Raw genomic sequence first — 19,989 nt, forward strand, 5'->3', positions numbered from 1 at the left:
TCCACAAAAACAAAATCCGAATTCCATTCTGTAAAGATTTAAGGGGGGAAAAACCTTTGTGCGAATTTTCATTGAAACGTCATTTCTGATTTGAATAGCTGCAGAAATCGGCATCTTATGGTTCACATAGTAAAGATAGATTTTACAGTTTTATAGAAATAAGGTGTTGGGCCTTGTTATTCTTATAATGAAGAAAAGCACCAACATATTGATATAATGTAAATCATGACTTCTGCAAAAGATATTGATAAATTTATTGTTTCTCTGTTCAGTTTGTAAAAGTGGTTTGGGAGGGGTGGAGTGGATTGAGCACTCGGTGTACAATGAGCAAATTCAATTGAGCTTTAACACCTACAGAAGAGACTGAGCACAATGACGTAGAAATTTTTGTTTTGCATTGGGGTAAAAAAAAGCAAATTTTTGACACATTGATCAATCTAAGAGGAATTAGGAGGGGGGAAAATGCAGCAGAAGGATTGTTGTCATGGTAACAGTGATGTGGTATTGATGAACAGTACTCTTCCTCATCCAATCAGATAGTCGAATTGAAGCTGGAGCATGAGCAGGAGAAGACGCACCTATTCCAGCAACACAACGCGGAAAAAGACAGCCTGGTCCGAGAGCACGAACGTGAGATAGATAACTTGGAGAAGCAGCTTCGCGCCGCCATAGTAGAGCATGAAAACCAGACTCAGGAATGGAGGAAGCGAGACTCGCAGGTGAAAATGGCTGACATGGTTTTTTTTTTGTTTATTTTGCTAAATAAAAACAATCTTAATTTGAATGTTTGCAAGTGATACAATACGTTTTTGGGAACATTGGAATTGTATGCTTGATCGCCGATTTAGTGAGGGGCGTGCAACCCTTCGCGTACAAGTCTTCTATTGCCAGATAGGGATAAATAAAGCTTAATCTGCAGAAACGGCAGGTTGCCAGCTTTAAAATGTCCCCTGATGCGACACAATTTGGCCTTTCACTTTCACCTGGAGTCACGGTTCCATTAGTTCAAATTTCTTCTGTAAACTGGAAATCGCATTCGGTCTTTGTGATGCGTGTAAGTCAAATGTTCGCGTTTTATCATTTATTTTTATTTTGCACTGTGGGAAGCCTCACATCATTTTTTTATTCCCACCACCCCCTCCCCAAAATCCCTCATTTTTGCACTACTGGATGTCCTGTCTGTGAGCGTTCTTGAATTTGTGAGGTTTAGGCACTCTGCTCTCCCCCTAGAGGTTTTTTGTTGTTTTTTATTCGCAATCCTTGAACTTAACAATCCCTGTTGGATGCCACTTGACAGAATAACCCCCAGCTGTGGACACATTTGAATCATCAAACTTACGGATGAAATGTGCATTGTCAGCATGGAAAATGATTTAGATTAGTTCTGAGCTTTTTTATTAAAAAAACTTCCAAATGCGTTGTGTTTTTGAGCTGTAAACCCAAACTCTATCAGCAGGAAGGAAAGAGGCCTGTTTGAAACTACAGCAGAAAGATTAAGGGAATGCGGTGAGACAAAACCTGATGTCTGCATCACCAGCAAGTACGGTAAAACTGGCACAAAAAAATCCAAAATGATATTAAGATATTGGTCTGATGTTTGAAGGATATTTATTTCAAGAATTTGAGTCAGAGACAAATGAATGTGTCAAATGCATCCTAAAATATTTTAATATTCCCATAATCATTGACTCCATTATGGCAGAAAAGCAATAAAAATAGGCTAAGTCATTCAACGCCCTGAAATGTGGACAATGAGGTTGCTTTGTTTTGATCGGCAATAATGAGTTGGCGCTCTTAAAATGGTACCTGTTCGCCCTACATGAAGGCAACTATACTGCATGGCATGTTACCTTGATATTTCAAATGGAATTTCATTTTAGAAGAAAAAAATAAAGGATCCTTCATTTCATGGCCCACGATCATTCGATATAGAACACGGGCATGCAACAGATTTCAACAAAGGATAAAACCCAGGGCGTTATTGGAGCCGTGCTGAGCAATTGCTTTACGTGGGCAGAGAGACATGAAGCATGTGAAGAATCTTGGGTTCTGTATTCATTTTCCCATGGTAGCTTTCTCAATTGATTTTTTTGCATGCTGTTGATCTTTTTATTCAGCATTTACGGAGTATGACTCCTCAAAGAACTGTGCCTTTAATTTAAAGATGACTACAGCGCATGAGTGAATTTTTCTAACAATTTTTGCTTGAATCATTTAAGCTTAGCAAACCTTTGGATGTATCCATTCCAGTCTAAGACGGTCCAATAGAGTTGCTAACTTCTATCATTTGTAAATAGACTGTTTTCAAAAGGTTGAACAGTTCCCAAGTCATCTCTGTCCCCAACATCGCTCCAAACAAAATGTGTTGGTGGGCAGGAATCATAAACAGTGATGAAATGTTGGAGAAATCAATAAATTTTGAGGAGTATCGAGTGAAATATTGAGCAAAATATACTTGAGTGAAGTATATTCTGAACTATTAAACAAATTAAAATGGTAAATAGAAAAAGCAATGTTATTATAAAGGGAACATACTGTGAAGCCAAGTAATTTCATTTGGAAAGCACCTCCCAGAAGTCATAAATGGTTTGTGAAAAATACGTAAAATTATGAGGAAATTCTATTCCATTCTATCAGTGAACTGATGATCATTATTGCCTGGGATTACATGTCAACTCTTTCTTGGCTGAGCGAGGCTAGCGGAGCTGAGGTAAAGGAGGTATGCTGTTTTTAGAGCATGCATGCAAATGCCATTAGCTTCTGGTTTTGCGTTGCCTTGCCATGAAAAAATAATTGTACATGACTTAATATGATTTCATTAATCCTATTAGAACACTATTGTTTAATTCAAATGAGAGGATGTATAAAAGAAATCATGGTTACTTCTGTTTTCCCACTAGAATTGAATGGTATGTGGGAATAATTGAGAAATCCAGGATCTACAGTATTTATTTAATATTCAGTTATAATCTAATACTCAGGTAGGTGACGAGGAATAACCTCAGTTGGTTAACCTTAATTGAAGAATACCACAATAATGTCCTGGTGCATTTATTTAAGAAGAATTTGAAAACGTAGTTGGAAAATGCTTAAGGTGGTAATGAAGAGCAGTAATGAACTGAGGAACTTGCTAAATGTTCGTTCCTAGCAAAGACTGAATATTGCTTGATTTTTAATATTGTAAGTAATTGCTTTTGAAATACAAAAAAACTCAGATTCTAGAAATCTGAAATAAAAACAGATAATGCTGGGACTATTCACGAGATCTGGGAGTATTCAGTAGATCTGGCAGCCTCTATGGAGAGAAGCAAATTTACATTAAAAATCAGTCTTATTTTCCAGTTTTACAAATATGTAATTGCCTTTGCTCATGTTGGTATAAAGCAATCTAAACTGATTTTATTTAGTAATACAGTAAATAAGAAAAGGTATTTTACTCACAGAGCTTTATTTCATGAAATGATCCTTCATTTCATTCTGGTTGTTTGAGCAGATGAAGGACAGATTGTTACTGTGCATATGATGTCAAGAAAATTTAAAATGTTTTTCTTTGGTGCTATCCTTGTTGGTTCAGACATCTGCTTTTAGTATATGAGAGTGAATCCCAAAGATTTTAAACTGGGATAAAATTGCATCAAATAATCACTCCTGACCTGCAGATAGAACACAATTGGTTCAATTGTACAGAGAAACATACTGATCCTTTTGAATTCAAACCAAATATTATTTGGAATTGTAATTACATGAATGTTCCAGAAATAAAAGCTGCAAATTGTGGATTTGGTCAGTGTTAGGTAGTGTGGAGAGGTAATGTTTCAGGCTGATGACCATTCAACATTTCTATTGAAAAGTTATTGACCTCATATGTTACCATTTCCTTTCTCCCCATGTAATGCAAGACCTTCTGATATCTTACAGCATTTTCAATTCTTATTTTAGATTTCCAGCATGAATTGTGATGTTGTTAAGCATTTATGTGAGACTAGAGAGCCTGTATTCATGTCTGAATTCAGTAATGAGTGGATCTGCAGTGAGTAGCTTGCATCAAGTTGACACACTCTGGTGCCATCTTTTCTCCAATAGTCCCACAACTACAGCATGAAACGCAATAGAATGCACTTTAGGGTAAGCAGTCACCAAGTTGAAACAGGACAAGTAGGAGCAAGGAGAGTAACAAAAAAGAAATATGGACATGCATGGCATAACTCCAAAATATGAATTATTAGTGTCAATAACTAAAAAAGCACATGCACAATGGCATGAATTGCTGAGCAACAATACTTGACTCTAGGCACCATCACTTAAATCTCCAGAAGAAGAGGGAAGTGTGAAGTGCATCAGTCTGTTGATCCTACACTGACTTGAGTTGGTCTATGTCACTCCCAGGAGAGTTTGTCTCTCTGTGGCAGTCTTCAGCACTTGGATTATGAAGGCTCATTCCATCAGCTGTTGTGCATGACGGACTGCCCTTATCAGAGATAACAAGTAAGCTGCAAAATATTCATTTTAGAAAACACACTTTTATCACCTCGTAAAGCCATGTTTCAATCAGTTGTGGTGTTCAATGATCTATGTAAATGACAGTGTACTTGAAACAGCATCAGCAAGGTATTTCCAAATGGCAGAAGAAATATTGTTCATCTATGCTGTTACTGCTAAGCAGAGTCCTTTGATAATCAGAAAAATGAACCATGGGCTCTATTGTTAATGACATTTGGAATTTTACTATCCTGCCATGTCTTATGACATCTTCATAGGAAAATTGTATCCAAATCTTGCTGAACTGGGATATCATGTTATCTGCACAGTAAGTCAGAGCATCCTGCACTCTTAAGTCCAACATGTTTTTTTTTACACCTGGAAGCTTCTGGAAGTGGACACTAATGATAGTGTGGCAAGAGCATTTGGGACCCTGGTGAATATTGACGCCTTCGTTCTGTGGAGTTAAAGGATTAAGAAAAAATGAAATGAACAAATGAGAATGAGGATGTAACATAGCTGGTCAATATGAATCAAATCATGTATACGGAGGAAAAGTAACATTGGAATAAGAAAGAAGAAACTGAGAAAGGAAAATCGAGAGACAATGTTAAAAATTTAATTCTTTTACTCATCCAAGAATGAGACAATTTAACCAGTTGCCTTTCTGGATTGTAAAGTTTACATTAAAACTTTATCAGCTTGTTAAAATGATTTTTACTTTGTGGAAAACCAGCCCTATTTTTCTGGTGATTTAAGTGGACAATTTGCAAACGTACATGAAAATCCTGCAGATTCCTGAAAGTAGTGCGGATGTTAAAGACAAGATGCAGTTATTGAAAGCAATAAATATAATGTCACATCTTACAAGGTAAACACACAATGTTGTCTGAAACTGGGAGATTGAAGTGGGGGTGAGGAGGAGCTATTTTTTTAATCTGCCCTGATAGTTGATTTGGAAACCTTGGAAACATACATCATGGCTAACATGGATAAAGTGCGGTGAAAATAGAAAATGTTGGAAACACCCAGCAGGTCAGGTGGCATCTGTGGAAAAAGAACAGAGCTGATGTCTCAGGTGAAAGACTTTTCATTAGGAGGATTTGATCGAAGAGACTTTGACCTGAAATGTTAACTGTTTTTTTTTCCACCGATGCTGCCTGACCCACAGGTGCTTCCAGCAATTTCTGCTTTGGTTTTGTATTTCCAGCATCCGTGAGTTCATTGTAGGAAGCAGGTTCAAAAGGAGTAAGACCCAATTGTTAGTACATGTACACGATGTGGTACATTTGCACAACAATGACCATTGGAAGCTGGTTCTGTAACTTGAAGGCCAATGGCTAACTGGACAATAGAGGCTGAAAATCAAAGTTGCTGGAAATCCAAAATAAAAACAGATACCAATGGAAGTCTTCAACTTGAACGTTAGCTCTATTTCTCTTTCCATAGATGCTTCTTGACTTGGTGAGTGATTCCAGCACTTATGCTTTCATACAGTCAGGACACCATTAGCAGAAAGGCTCATCAATTTTTCCCTCAGCCTTGTTGTTGTCTGTATTAGCAATGAACTGCAATATAAGCAGACATGCTGTGCAGATTTTTATCAAATTAATATGTAATTCTTCTTGGTCAACACTTATCTTCTCTCTCATTGAATACAAATAGCTGCATAAAATAGCTGTCAATGTCATCAGTCTCTTGGATTCCTCAAAGTGGAAGAGCCTTTGATGGCAGCTGTGAAACTGAGCTACAGTGCCTGCCCTGTGGTAATAGATAGCTTAAAATTCTGCCAGTAGCTTATGGAAAATGAATGTATATGCGTAAATCCTTCAAGGGTTTTATGGTTGTAATTTTTAAGTTGCAACTCAAATATAACTTACAGAGTTTCTGTATGATAAGCAAAGAGGGAGCTAGCTGGATATTTACCCATCAAGGTATGATAAATAGAATATTGGGTAATGTGTTGGCAGCCATCTGATTTGACTTCTCGCCAATCTTTTGGGTACTGTGCACAGTATTAACTGTGGCTGACACTTTCTGCTGAGAATGATGTACTACTGTCCTCAGAAGGTGTTCCCCTAATTGTCATCACGGAAAATTCAGGGTGCTTTATGGAGGAACGTCTCCATTTAGCTGAGTGCAAAACAAAGCACTTTGGTGACTGCTGCTTTATAGTGTAACCATGGGTTTTTATTTCCTGCTTCCACGTTTATTTTTCCAGAGTCTCGTTATATGCCAGATGCTTGCCGTGAGGCATTTGATGTAGGATCTGTCAAGCATCCAAGCAATTGAGAGTTTTTATTTCTAAAATACACCATAAAATTGTGTGAAGAGTAAGGAAGGGGCAGGAATACTGCTCAGAATTGCCATAATGCTAATGCAACAGAAAAGTGATTTAATCTATAGATGTGAAATAGTGACTTGCTAATGGAAGGTAATCAGAGGTTTAATACAATAGAAGGTAATGAGAGGTTAGATACGAAGACAGATTTTACCAGTGGATGACTCTATCTCACATATTACTCTAACAGTTATCAATTATAGTTCCATGAATTACGCATCTTTATAAATCTCTATGTGTTGTTACATAAGGAATTATGAAGTTTTTTTGAGGCCATATTCACAGATGTATAAAGGCATTTGTGTGACTATCTGTTGAATAAATACCTTCTTTCAACAGAATAGAAAAAAATCCTCTTGTTTAAATGTGAATTACATTGGGTCAGGGGAGTGAAATTCTAATGATGGCTATTACTGAATTATCTGTGAGTTTATTTATTACGGTGCAAAGCTGTGGGCAGAATTGAATCACAATGTGCATAGGTGCACCTCTCCTTAGGAGTGTGTGGACAGAACAAACAGCTATATGGAGTTTTGAAGTTTGTTGCTTTTCCTAGGTATTTTCAGATCAAAAGTAAGATTTTCTTATCAGCTGTTTTCTCTGAAGTTCCAAACAGAAGTGTGAAGGAATGCATATTTTTAACAGTATGGCTGACTGTATCATTCAACTGACTTCAAAATGTTCTCTAGACTCAACTGTTGCAAATTTTTATTTCATTCACAACCCTCTCTTTGATATTTAACTCTTGAATTTTTATATTCACACAGGAAAGTATATTTCTTTGTCATTTCTTTGTTATTATGATTGCCATATTAGTATAATTGTCTTATAACTTTCTCCTGAACTATGACAAGGAGTAGTTTTCTGTACCGTAGCTTCTTCAATATTACACTAATCTGAGATGAATGTAGTATTTCCTGGGATATCTCCATTCCACTAAGAAGATGATCTGAGTCGACCTTCCCATGTCTGGGTGCATTACACTTCTGATGAAGATATATATGATGCCATAAAATATCAGCAGAAGTCAATATCCAATGGCAATTCGTATTTTGTGGAACCTATTCTTTCTCAATTCTGTTTTGGATGATCTTTAAACATTTTTAACATACCATAGCTAACCTTGATATCCTCTGTAAGGTGTAGCCTGCTTTGGACTCTCAATTTTCATCTTGTTTTGTTTTTGATCGATCAGTTAGTTAAATAGAATTATATAGAATAGCATATATATAATGTACAGTACTAATTACAAACAGTATAAAGAGATAGGATGCCAGTTTGCAAAATATTTTTTTTTGCTGCAGTGATTCAATGGAACACAAAAACAGGAAAATGCATAATCTGACAGACTGAAACACAAGAATGTCTGAAACAGCTTAATTCATTTGAAGCTGGCTTGTTCCTCAGGAAGGCCCTTAATGGAACTTCTTGCTGCGTTTCTGATTAGCATCTTCAAAGCCACTGACAGCTGTCAGCCTTTGAAGCACAATCAGAAATATTAGCCAGTTTTTATTTCTTCGTAACTATCTTTAATTAAAGCTGTTACATGGAGAAGATACTTCTGGTTTAAATGATGCAGTCCTTTCATTGAGTCATACAAATGCAATTGAAATAATTTATCGGGAATCAAAGCAGTAAGTTTAAAGGGAAAGATTTGACTGACGTGAACCTCAGACCAGATGGGGCTTTATGATGAAAAAGGTTTAATCCCAGACCTGGAATAGTTTCCATCAGTGGAACAGTACAAAGCAATTCACATATTGCTTGCTAGAAATGATCTTATGCACAGTGATTTTCTCAAGACTTGCAAATGTGGCATTAGCTAATATTCAGAGAGATGCTTTCCTTTCATCCACCTGAGACTTAAGATTGCAGTACAGTTTTCGAATAGAAAATGAGAACTGTAACCGATATAAGGTTCAGCTTCTAATTTGTATTCACTCTACATGTCACTGCAGGATGTGCACACACAGGACAACCCGTTCATGTAGTTATTAAGCCAGAAACACTTCTAACTAGCTTCTTCACATTTCAGAAAATAATTTAGTGATAGCTCGGATATTTCTGAAATAATCATTATCAGTCCTTGGCCTGTAGATATGTTATGTTCTGTGAGAGTTCTCCTTAAACCACTGCAAAATATTTAATAATGTGAACAATAGTATATCAAGTCAATATGCCTTTCATCTATCACTTTGAAAAAATGTTGTAAAAGTATTGTTGTTCAATTTACTCTCTTATCCTGAAGGAATACTGTTCTGGAATCTTTACAATACATGCACCTGTGCCAATACAGGACATCGATATCAATTGGAACACTGAAGTAATGTCCCTGGATTACCTGTGTGAGAGATTAGCACCACCTTTCATAATAATTAATAACTAATCAGTAAACCATGATTAAATGCTTTTCTGCTTCAAATTGACTGTCCACGTACACTTTCAAAAGCATTGGCATTTTCTGTCCTGTTGTTGTGAAACTAATTGAAAGATTCTTCTTTTATAAATTGAAGCTCTAAAAACACACCTCTACCATGCTTTAAGGAAAGACCTAGTGAAGGTGTTTTCAGCCCCACACAGCTGGTTAGAACATGTACATTTTAGAATTCATCATAATAGTCTAAATGACATTTATAATTTGCCCCCAGAAATGTGGGTAAGGTTCTTTTCAGTTTTGTTTTGCTATTTCCCTTTATTCATAGGAATAGCTCAATTTTATATAGCAGCTACATACACATTCTGTGCATACTGATGTTCTGGCACAGTGCATACCTATTCACCTTCACACCTGTCCCGGCAACTTCCAAAGAAATATCCAGTCTCTCCAACTTTCAGCAAGATCATTTCGCATGGTGTCCTGTAATGCCAGAGGAATATGTTAATGGAATTTTGGAACTTCAATAAACACATGGCAAGCTGATAATATTCAGCAGGTCAGACAGCAGCTGTGAAGAGAAAATAAATGCTTTAGATTGATGGCAATTCATCAGAATGGAATTGCTAATACTGTCTTTACTGCTGGTTCACAGAGAAGAGTGGTTGCATGGTTGTTAGCATAATGCTATTACAGTGTAGGCAACCTAGGTTCAATTCTGCCAATGTCTGTAAGAGGTTTGTGGTTCTCCCTGTGACCATCTGGTTATTCTCTGGGTGCTCCAGTTTCCTCCCATATCCCCAAGCCATACAGGTTAGTAGGTTAATTGGTCACATAGGTGTAATTGGGCACATGGGTGTAATTAGTCACATGGGTGTAATTAGTCAAATGGGTGTAATTGGGCACATGGGTGTAATTAGTCACATGGGTGTCATTGGGCACATGGGTGTCATTGGGCACTGCAGCTTTGCTGGGCCAGAGTGGCCTTTTACTGTGCTGTATATCTAAATAAAGACAAATAAAAAGAATATTTTAGAATTCACTTATTAAGGAAGAAAGCTTGAGAAAGTTTGTAAACTGGTGTACTTTATTTCTTCTGTCACCCCAAGAAATATCTAAGAAGCTTTCTGTCAATACATTGTATCCAGGTCAAATCACTCATAGGCATGTACACTATAAATTTTAAGATGATGTCCACGAATGCCCCCTGGTTCTAACAGGGAACTTGACTCCATTAGTTGTTTTCATTTGTATCAAGATGAAACTGAGCATTAATGGAGTAAAATCTTTGAAAGATTATTGAGAATAGTGGTACTAACAACATTCTAGTGATTTGGACATTTATCACTGATTCTTCTTTGTCACAAGGTTCAAATCCTGGTTTTTATTGATCTAACGTCATTTTAGGAATGCCGTCATCAAACAGACCGAAGTGGTTCAATATGAAGCCCTATCACTGCATTTTCAACAGAAATTTGGAGCAATAAATGCCAGACTTGATATGATACTCACATCTGAAAATATTTTCTTTCCATTCTTATTCTCTTAAGCATCCTAAGACAATCAACAGTGACTTGTTTCCACTCCATTTTTGTAGGTACCAGGGTAGCTAATGAGACCAGTGGTGGAACTGTGTACTCTTCCACACATGGGCGAGGAGTTGGCTGACGGGCCAAGTAATTAGGAAGTTTGTGAGGTGGCATGTTCTTTCTAATGCTTACACCAGGCTTTTGTGTCCTTGAGGTACATGACCCTGAAGTCTTTAACACTATCTTGAATGCACCTTCTGCACCTTGAATAATCTTGGACCAGAGGCTTCCCGGTAGTCAGTAGATGTTTCACTTTAAAGAAGCTTTGAGCACATTCTTGAATCTTTATCTGTGTCCACTGATAATTTGCTCCTACAACAAAACTCAAAATACAATGTCTTTTTCAGAGGCCTAGTTTCTGGCATGTGAACAAAGTGAAGAAAAGGATATTTGAAGATCAAGACTTCAGACCCAGTGCAAAATCATAGTTCAATGGTCAAGAGTGGTCTAGGCCCTTCTATATCTTTTTGAGACCTGGTATACCTCTGGCAAGCATTGGGAAAATACCACTAAGAATGTTTCTCCAAAACCCTCCCAAACTCACTAGATGAGTAAAGGAGTCAACTTCATCATCTTCCAACAAGCCAACGTCCATAGCATTGAACAGCTAGCATTTCTAAAAGGAAAATTGATGTCACAAATCTCACTTGCAGGCTACCCCCAGCACATATTCAGACTGTGTTGGTTGTTGACGCAAATGACTCGTTATGGTATGTTTCAAGGTACTTTGACAAATAAAGCTTATCTTTTAAAATAATGGATCTCCCCTGTTATACGACGGTCAGGTTGACTCCAATCAGGAAAGGGAAGTTAGAAAAACATACCAGTCCTCATCAAGGAGTCAGCAGTGGAAAAGGTGAGCAAGCTTCAAGTTCCTGGGACCACCCAGGACATGCCCTCTTCTCATTGCTACCATCAGGAACAAGGTACAGGAGCCTAAGGATGCACACCCAATGTTTCAGGAACAGCTTCTTCTCTGTCATCAGATATTTGAATGGTCCATGAACCCACAAGCACTGCCTTACTATTTCCATTCTTTTAATGCTATTTATTTTTTATATATTTCTTATTTTAACTGATGGTAATTTTTATGTATTCAACTATACTGCTGCTGCAAAACAACAAATTTCCTGGCATGCAGTATATCGGTAACAATAAACCTGATTCTGATTATAGTCTCGTACATTACGTTTACAGGTGAAGCTATCAGGAGATTCTAAGCTTTCTGCGGACGATGTCTTCCAGGTGGCTTTGGAAGCCTTTAATATTGCTATCTTGTTTTGAATTATTATAAGATAGGTCTCTTTCAGATACTGACCTTCTTGCTTTCATGTGAACGTCATTAACTTATTTATCTTTATTTGAAAGAATTTTTGCAGGGCAGAAATGCCCGAAGGATTCTAACCATTGCCAAGTATTAACATTTTCATTCCTCATTCTCATTTGAAAGAGGCAGCTGAAAGCTGCAGAAATCAAATTTCAAAATTCCTGTTGAAATATCTCACAAAATTAACCCTACGTTCCAACTGAATCTCGTTCTGAATACAATGCAAACCAGACTGTATATAACAGTCTCTAATGCCAAAGTACTGTATGTATTTCTGTAACACACATAAAAGTTGCTGGTAAATGCAGCAGGCCAGGTAGCATCTCTAGGAAGAGGTGCAGTCGACGTTTCAGGCCGAGACCCTTCGTATTTCTGTTATTGTTTACACAAATATCCATTTTTCAACTATTGCCCAGCCTTCATCAGAGCAAATCTGCTTCTGACTATTTGCCTTTTTTTTATTATGAAGTGTTGTGAACTTGGAAGTAATATAAGTTAGTGAGTAGAGCAGGTAATGGATGTGAAATACGGTGTAGGATTGAAAAGGGCCACGGGGCTTTGAGTGAACTGAATTTTGTGGAGGAGGAGAGGAGACCAGCTGTTAATGATGCAGAGGAGATGATGGCAAAGCTGAGGCAGAAGAAAATGTTACAAAGAGATGTTTCACTGATGAAGACTGGACTGCGACAGAATTTCATGCTAATACTTATTAAGAGGTCATTGCTTGAGATGCTGTAACAATAATTTATAAAGCTTTATATGGCATTGCACTTGGAATATTGTGAGCAATTTTGGGCCCCTTATTTAAGAAAAGGTGTGCTGGCATTTGAGAGGGTCCAGAAGAGTTCATGAGAATGATCCAGGAATAAAAGGTTAATGTATGAGGAGCATTTGATGGCCCTGGGCCTGTACTTGCTGGAGTTTAGAAAAATGTGAGGGGCTCTCATTGAAACGTATTGAATAATTAAAGGTCTAACTAGAGTGGACATGGAGGGAGTGTTTCCTATAGTGAAGGAGTCTAGGATCAGATGTCACTGCTTCAAAAATAGAGGGATGGCCCTTTAGAACAGAGATGAGGAGGAATTTCTTTAGCTAGAAGATGGAATTCATTGGCACTGATGCCTGTTAAGGCTAAATCATTAGGTGTATTTAAGGCAGAGGTTGATAGGTTCCTGATTAGCAAGGGCACTGAAGGTTACGGGGAGAAGACAGGAGAAGGAGATTGAGAGGGATGTTAAATCAGCCATGATTGAATGGCAGAGCAGACTTGCCTAATTCTGCTCCTATGTCTTATGGAATTAATTAAATAAATAAGAATAACAAACAGAAACAGCTCTGTTGAAATGGACAACTGAAAAGAAACCCCTGAAGAACATGGTGTGATCAATGGTATAAAAAGCTTTAGAGAAAGATATCAAAGGATAAAAAGGGAGCCTGTTCCAGTGTCACAGAATATCATTTATGACTTTGTCCATTTTATTGCTGTGGAAAACAGATTGGGAAGATTCAAACATGGCGATGCAAGAAACATGCATGCAATTCTGTGAGAGGGAACTTGGAGATGAAATAACTGTGTTCAAGAGCATTGAGGTCAAAACTTTTATCCTGAAGGGTGATGACAGGAATTTTGAAAGGAATGGGGAAAAATACCTATTGGGACTGAATTATTTACATCAAAAGATCAAAATACTACAGCATGAAGATATCAGAAAATGCTTCACAGCCAATAAAGGGCCTTTGGAAGTGCCATTACTGCTGTAATGACGCCATACCTGCAGATAACATTATGCACTAGCAAGTTCCACAAGCACCAATGACCAAATCATTGGATTTAATTTATGGTGGGAAAAATATTGCCTTAAGACATTGAAAGAACTCCACTGTTTCTTCATATCAAGTGATGTGATGTGTTCCTTCAGCTACAGAATATAATTGGGCTTAGATTAGCTGGCATCTCAACTGAAACATGGAATACCCGAAAATGCAACATTCCTTTATTACTTCACTGGAGCATCATTCCAGGTTACATACTCATCACACGCTTATTACAATGGATTTCAGTTAATTGGGCCATCAGTTAATCGGGGAGCTGCTTATTTAAGCCAACTCTTAAAGAATAAAAACTAATGGAGAAAATAGTCTAGATTCCCTTCCTTAATTTGGGGCACCATGCCGTTAATTGGGACAGGAATCTGCTCTTCCTGAACATCTTCTGATTAGTGACAGTTGTGAGAACTTTGTGGCTATTAGAAACTGCACTGTGCTTAAAGCGGTTGTGTGTGTTTGTGTTCAAAAAGCAGTGGTTTTTGTCACTGACGGTGAGAATAAGCAGTAAGACAATTCAGAACCGTTTTGTTCACTACATTTTCAAGCAATCAACCTTGGAGATGCCAGAAACAGTCAGGAGTGAAAATAAAATGATCATGCTACTTCAACAAGTTAGGAAAGTATTGATAATCATCTTGAATGTTACAATGAAAATCAAGATTTGAAGGACTCAGTTATTGAGAGGATTGTTTGAAGCCAGTCCATTTGCTACACTAGGTGTCTGCACTGATTTTGTTCATTTACAGTCAACGAAAAGAACACGACAGCATATACTGGATTAATTTCTCGGTCAATAATTATTAAGATACAATAGTATCCAATAAAACACAGTTTTATAGTATTGTAGAGGTATTAGTTGTGTTTTAATTTGTTCTGTCATTTGAATATATAATTTGTTCCTGAGTTAAATGGTAGTTTCTCTTCTTGATACCTTTTTAGCTTTTTCATGAAACTTCAGCTAATTGGGGCAACTGCTTAACTGGGCCAAAATGTACTGGTCCCAATGTGTCTCAGTCCACTATATTACCTGTTGGTAAGGGAGTCTATTTGCTGAATGAAAGTTGTGTGTGAATCCTGACCTGCTTTGGTTTCTTTCAAGAAATGGTTTCAAACATAGAAAAGCAGGAAGCTCATCTGCTTTTCTAAATCCAGTTTATTTAATCATATTTATTAGCTTCCCAAAGGATTCTGCATTGTGATTTTGGGAATTCTCAACTCGGCTGATGATATCTGACCATTATGTTATATAATTTTTTGTCAACAGATTAAAATTTGAGCAACCATGTGTGCGTTAAATGCAGGAGTTTCCAAAAAGGGCTGTATTTACTTGATAATTATTTGAATTGTACGTTGAAAAGTAGCTCTCAAATCAAATGATAATTTTGGTCAAACTGATTATAAAATTTAGACATGATCTGATCACCAAATGTATATTTGTGATTGAAAGCTATGTTTAAAACAGAATGTTGCTACTTTCACAGACTATTGGAGAGTTGGAGGCCCAAGTCCATCAGCTACGTGAAGAACTTATCCAGGTTAACTCACAGCGAAAGCAGCAGTTGGTTGAGTTGGGGTTGCTACGTGAAGAGGAGAAGCAGAAAGCTTTGCGTGATCATGAATCTACTGTTAACAAGCTGAAAGCTGAGATGGAGAGGATGAAACTGGAGTTGCAGAAGACAAATGCAGCTGAAATGGAACAGGCTGTTGAACAGGTAAACTGTTCTTCCTTGTGTTTGTTGTTTCTACATTCACACACAGCCGGAGGTCAATGAGCGAGTTTGTGCATGATTGAAAGAAGCAGGTGGTACAAGAAGTCCACTTCACTTCACAATAGCATTGTGCATTCATATGTCATCTCTGAAATAGGAAAATGTCCCAGGTTATATCATGGGGACAATTATCAAACAGATTTGAGAGTGCTACACAAATCGCTATAAGTCAGTTTAATGGAATAATCTTTAAGAAGCTTGTTAGAGAGGTGGAAAAATTTACGGAGGGAGTTCCAGACCTTTAATGTATTTTTTTGCTGTTTTCAGATGATCCTATTTTTCAATTATTGCATTATAAGAGTTACAAAGAGCCTATATTTATGATGATTTACAAGATTAAAAGAGCATCTTTCATTATTAATCAAATGGTTCAGAATGATGTAAGAAGGGATGGATAGGAATTTTAAATTGTAAACTATTAAACATTTAAACTATTTTTCCTGACCTTCATTTATCCAAGAAGTGAAAAACAAAACATACTACAGATAATTCTCCACTTATGTCCAGCTTTGGAATACATTTGTGAAATTCAGTGAATAAGATTATTTTTAAAAAATCAAACATTGACTTTAATTTTAACTGCTTCTTTAATCATCAGGCTTTAAATATCATGCCCTTGGAATGTTTAGTGGTTGAATTCTGATGTATTTTTGTTGCTGCAGTCATGTTCAGAGTAGTGAGCATAATTTTATTTGCAACATCAATTGGCCTGTGATGTTGTCGTTCAACTAATAAACCAAACTGGATTAATAAAGGGTATTCCAAAGATAGCTTCACCATAAACCAGCATGTCCACTTTTCATGACCGAATTTATGTTGTTTTTAGTTTCCAAAGCTTTACATTTCAAGATTTCCTGGCATGCCTTTAGTTTCTTGCAGCAGAAGATACATGAGTTTTTTTAAGAGATTATGTTTGTCTCAGTTAAATGACTTAACTTGCAGGAAAATATTTTAAGAACTGGTGGGTTAAAGCCGTATGTCAATAGTCAACGGTAATGTTTTCTCATGAGAAAATCTAACCACATGAATATGCTTCATGTGATTCTAATTGAAGTGTTTTGTAGTCCCCTACGTTTTTTTTTAAACAAGGCTCTGAACAAAAATATTCAAGTTGGAAGTAAGAAGTCAGTGCAATATGTCTGTGATAAGAAATGCTTAGTGGTGTTTTACTCACCAAAGGCAAGAATGAGAATATTACATGGCTTGCTGAAATGTCTTGTAAAGAAAGTTACGTTGGTGAAGGTAAAGGTGAGGAAAGAAGGATGGGGATTCTTTTCTGAGTGAGGGCCTGGATCATCAGGTGGACCAAGAGATGCTTAAAACAAGGGTTGTTACCTCTGCCATTTTAAATGAATGCCAGTCAAGGGACATGAATTTGCTATTACTATTGTGTAGCATGGGAGAATCATTTGATTAAAGTGGCCACCTGAGAAAATGTTTGTAAACCACTGGTCTAGACACACAGTGGACATGGTCTTCACAGGAGAAATAAAGTCAGCATTAACCGCCCTATGTAACCTTTTTCAAGCTCACCAAAACCTTGGTGATCTTCTACCTGGAGAGACTGGAAATTCTCCTCAAGTTTGCTGCCCACAGAAATTTGTCCCCATTTTCATCTGCTTTATGACAGTATGCAAGCTAAGATCTTAGTCGACAAGTTATCATGAGCCAAAGTTTCAGAAGACCAGAAATACAAACAGAAAATACTGGAAATCATCGGCAAGTCAGGCAGCATCAATGGATTGAATTGAATTGATTTGTGTTGAATTGACTGTTTCTTACATCCTTCACATTCATGAGGAGTAAAAATCTTTACGTCTCCGTCTAAATGTGCAATGTGCAATCATAGTAATTTATAATAAACAGAACAGTCAGTGTAACATAGAAATACATTCAAATCAGCATGAGTTAATCAGCCTGATGGCCTGCCATAGTGGGACCGCTCTTTAGAACTAGTGAAAAACTATTCAATCCATGGCAAGTACCCTCCAAGATCATTATATGTAGAATGCTGATGAGACTGGAATTGGCAAGTGTTCAGAAGCTAGGCTCCAAACATTGCCACTAACACAAGAGATTCTACAGATGCTGGAAGTCTTGAGCCACACAAAATGCTGAAGGAACTCAGCAAATTAGGCAGCATCTTTAGAGGAGAATAAGCATCCATCTACAGAATATCATGTGTTACCTCTTGGAAAGCATATTCCATCTGGGTAGCCTCCAACTTGATGGCATGAACATTGATTTCTGTAACTTCAGGTAATTTCTCCCCTCTCTCTTCTTTCTTCTTTCTATTTCCCATTCTGGTCAACTTGTATAGAACTAGAAAGAATGATTCTGATTTCTGGCCCCTTCCTTTCCTGTCCTGATAAAGGATCTTAGGCCAAATGTTGGCTGCTTATCCCCTCCATATATGCTGCCTGACTTGCTGAGTTTCTCCAACATTTTATGTCTGTTGCTCAAGATTTCCAGCATTTGCAGAATCTCCTGTGTTTATGGGATACCGGGTTTTGCTTTCTGGGCCCAACCAGGTTTAATGATGCCCTGCTTCTCATGTAGCAAAGTGAACGAGGAGGTAAGAGTATGCTTCTAGTTCAATCACTGTGTGTATCCAGAAACTACCAGACATACTACCATTCCCGTTGCTTCAATTCTTCCAAGCACTTGGTCGCTCATGCAGATCTTATCATTTATTTCCCGAATGTTATTCTTTCCAGTCTTCAGGTTCAATGGACAATAGTCTCACCTGAGCTAGTGGGGTAAGGTTCTAATCCCGTTTTAAGGCTTGAGTGCCAATGAGATGCTAAATTGAGTACCTGTGTGTACTCTTGAGTAGATGTGAAATATTTCATGACTCTCTTAAAGAGAAAAAGGGGGTGTTTTAGAGTGTTCTGAGCAATATCTATCCCTCAGTCAACAACCAAAGGCACTATGGCTTATCGCTATCAAATTATTATTAATATGCAAATCAGGGGCCACATTTCTTTGATCACAACAGCAACTAACTTAAATACTTCAAGCGAGGCAAAAATGCTTTGGGAGGTACTGAGGTCCTGAAAGATGCTGCAGTAATTTATGACTTTTTTCTTCCAATCTGAATGTCATTGATGGCAACAGAATCTTAACAGTGACCTGTAACTAAAGTTGTTCAGGGACCAGCACCTAAAGCAAATCTGCCAACATAAGCTTTCCAGAAACCTACAACAATTAAGGATGTTGGTGAACAATTAGAGAAATATAACTAGCCCAGTGTATAAGGGAAGAAATTCAAGTTTCATATTATGAAAAGGCTCCTTGGAAGCTAAGACACTAAATATTAGAACAAAAATCTTATAATGTTAAGATCCAAAATGAAGTTAGGTCATGATTTTCAATTTAAAATGTTAAAGGAATTTAGACAAAGCAAAGAATTTTGTCTGACAGATGTTCAAATTTCTAAAATCTTATATAGAAAGAGAATGGTTTTAATAAGAATTCAGCTGCTTTCTAAAGATGAGGAAGGATCAGATTTCATATATGAGATAGCCAGAACCTAGTTATTTTGGTTTTATTTCTGAAGCACCAGTCTTTGGATGTCTTTGGGTTCTCTCTTCAAAGATGTGCTGTCACATGAGAGTAAAATTTTGCACATACACTACCATTCTTCATTCTCCTTGCTGCGCTGGTGTCTTTGCATGCCGTCAGGCCTGTGAAGATTTGAATTTTTATTGCAGCTTTCTGTCTCCTGAGTTTTACCTAACGCTTTGAAGTTTTTTTCTGAAGTGAAATTGTTTAGCTGTTTTTCATGGCTGGTGGTCTGATGTTAGTCACCTGATCCCCAATGGACTAGCAATAACACTTCGGAATTTATTTGACAGTCATGATACATAAGTAATTGTGTGGTGGTGGGGGTAGGGAAACATAATGGGTATGAATCTTACAGTTTTAGTAGGAGGGGGCCTGTGTTTAAGCTCCAATTTCAAATGTTCAAATGTTAACATTGTTGAAATATTTCCTCTTTACATAGTAAATGAATTTGAACTGTACTTCTCAGACAAAAAATCTCGCCTCCACATACTTATTAATTCCTTCAGCTGAGCCCTTAAAAGATAGGATGGGACTGATTTTCTGTGTGATATTGTACTTGCATAGCAAGGATGAAAAGAAAAACAAGCCCAGTTGGTGCTTTCATAATTACTTTCATGGCAGCAACCTGTAGTTCAGTATTAAAATAATGTGATCATATCATATGACTCATGCACGTGGACACCATACTAACATCTAATGTGTGTATATAGATCAGA

At 37.2% G+C, this 19,989-nt stretch overlaps 1 protein-coding gene across 6 annotated transcripts in view; it reads left to right on the forward strand.

Moving 5' to 3' along the window:
• cep112 (centrosomal protein 112) overlaps positions 1–19,989 on the forward strand; it is a 546,977-nt gene that overhangs the window by 326,007 nt on the left and 200,981 nt on the right. For all 6 annotated transcript variants that reach the window (XM_072242065.1, XM_072242069.1, XM_072242070.1 and 3 more), the window contains 2 exons: positions 537–719; positions 15,419–15,649. In XM_072242065.1, the coding sequence (XP_072098166.1) occupies positions 537–719; positions 15,419–15,649 (414 nt within the window). The remainder of the gene's footprint in view (positions 1–536; positions 720–15,418; positions 15,650–19,989) is intronic.

This window comes from Mobula birostris, chromosome 24 (assembly GCF_030028105.1).
Source record: "Mobula birostris isolate sMobBir1 chromosome 24, sMobBir1.hap1, whole genome shotgun sequence".
In the NCBI taxonomy this organism is placed as follows: domain Eukaryota; kingdom Metazoa; phylum Chordata; class Chondrichthyes; order Myliobatiformes; family Myliobatidae; genus Mobula; species Mobula birostris.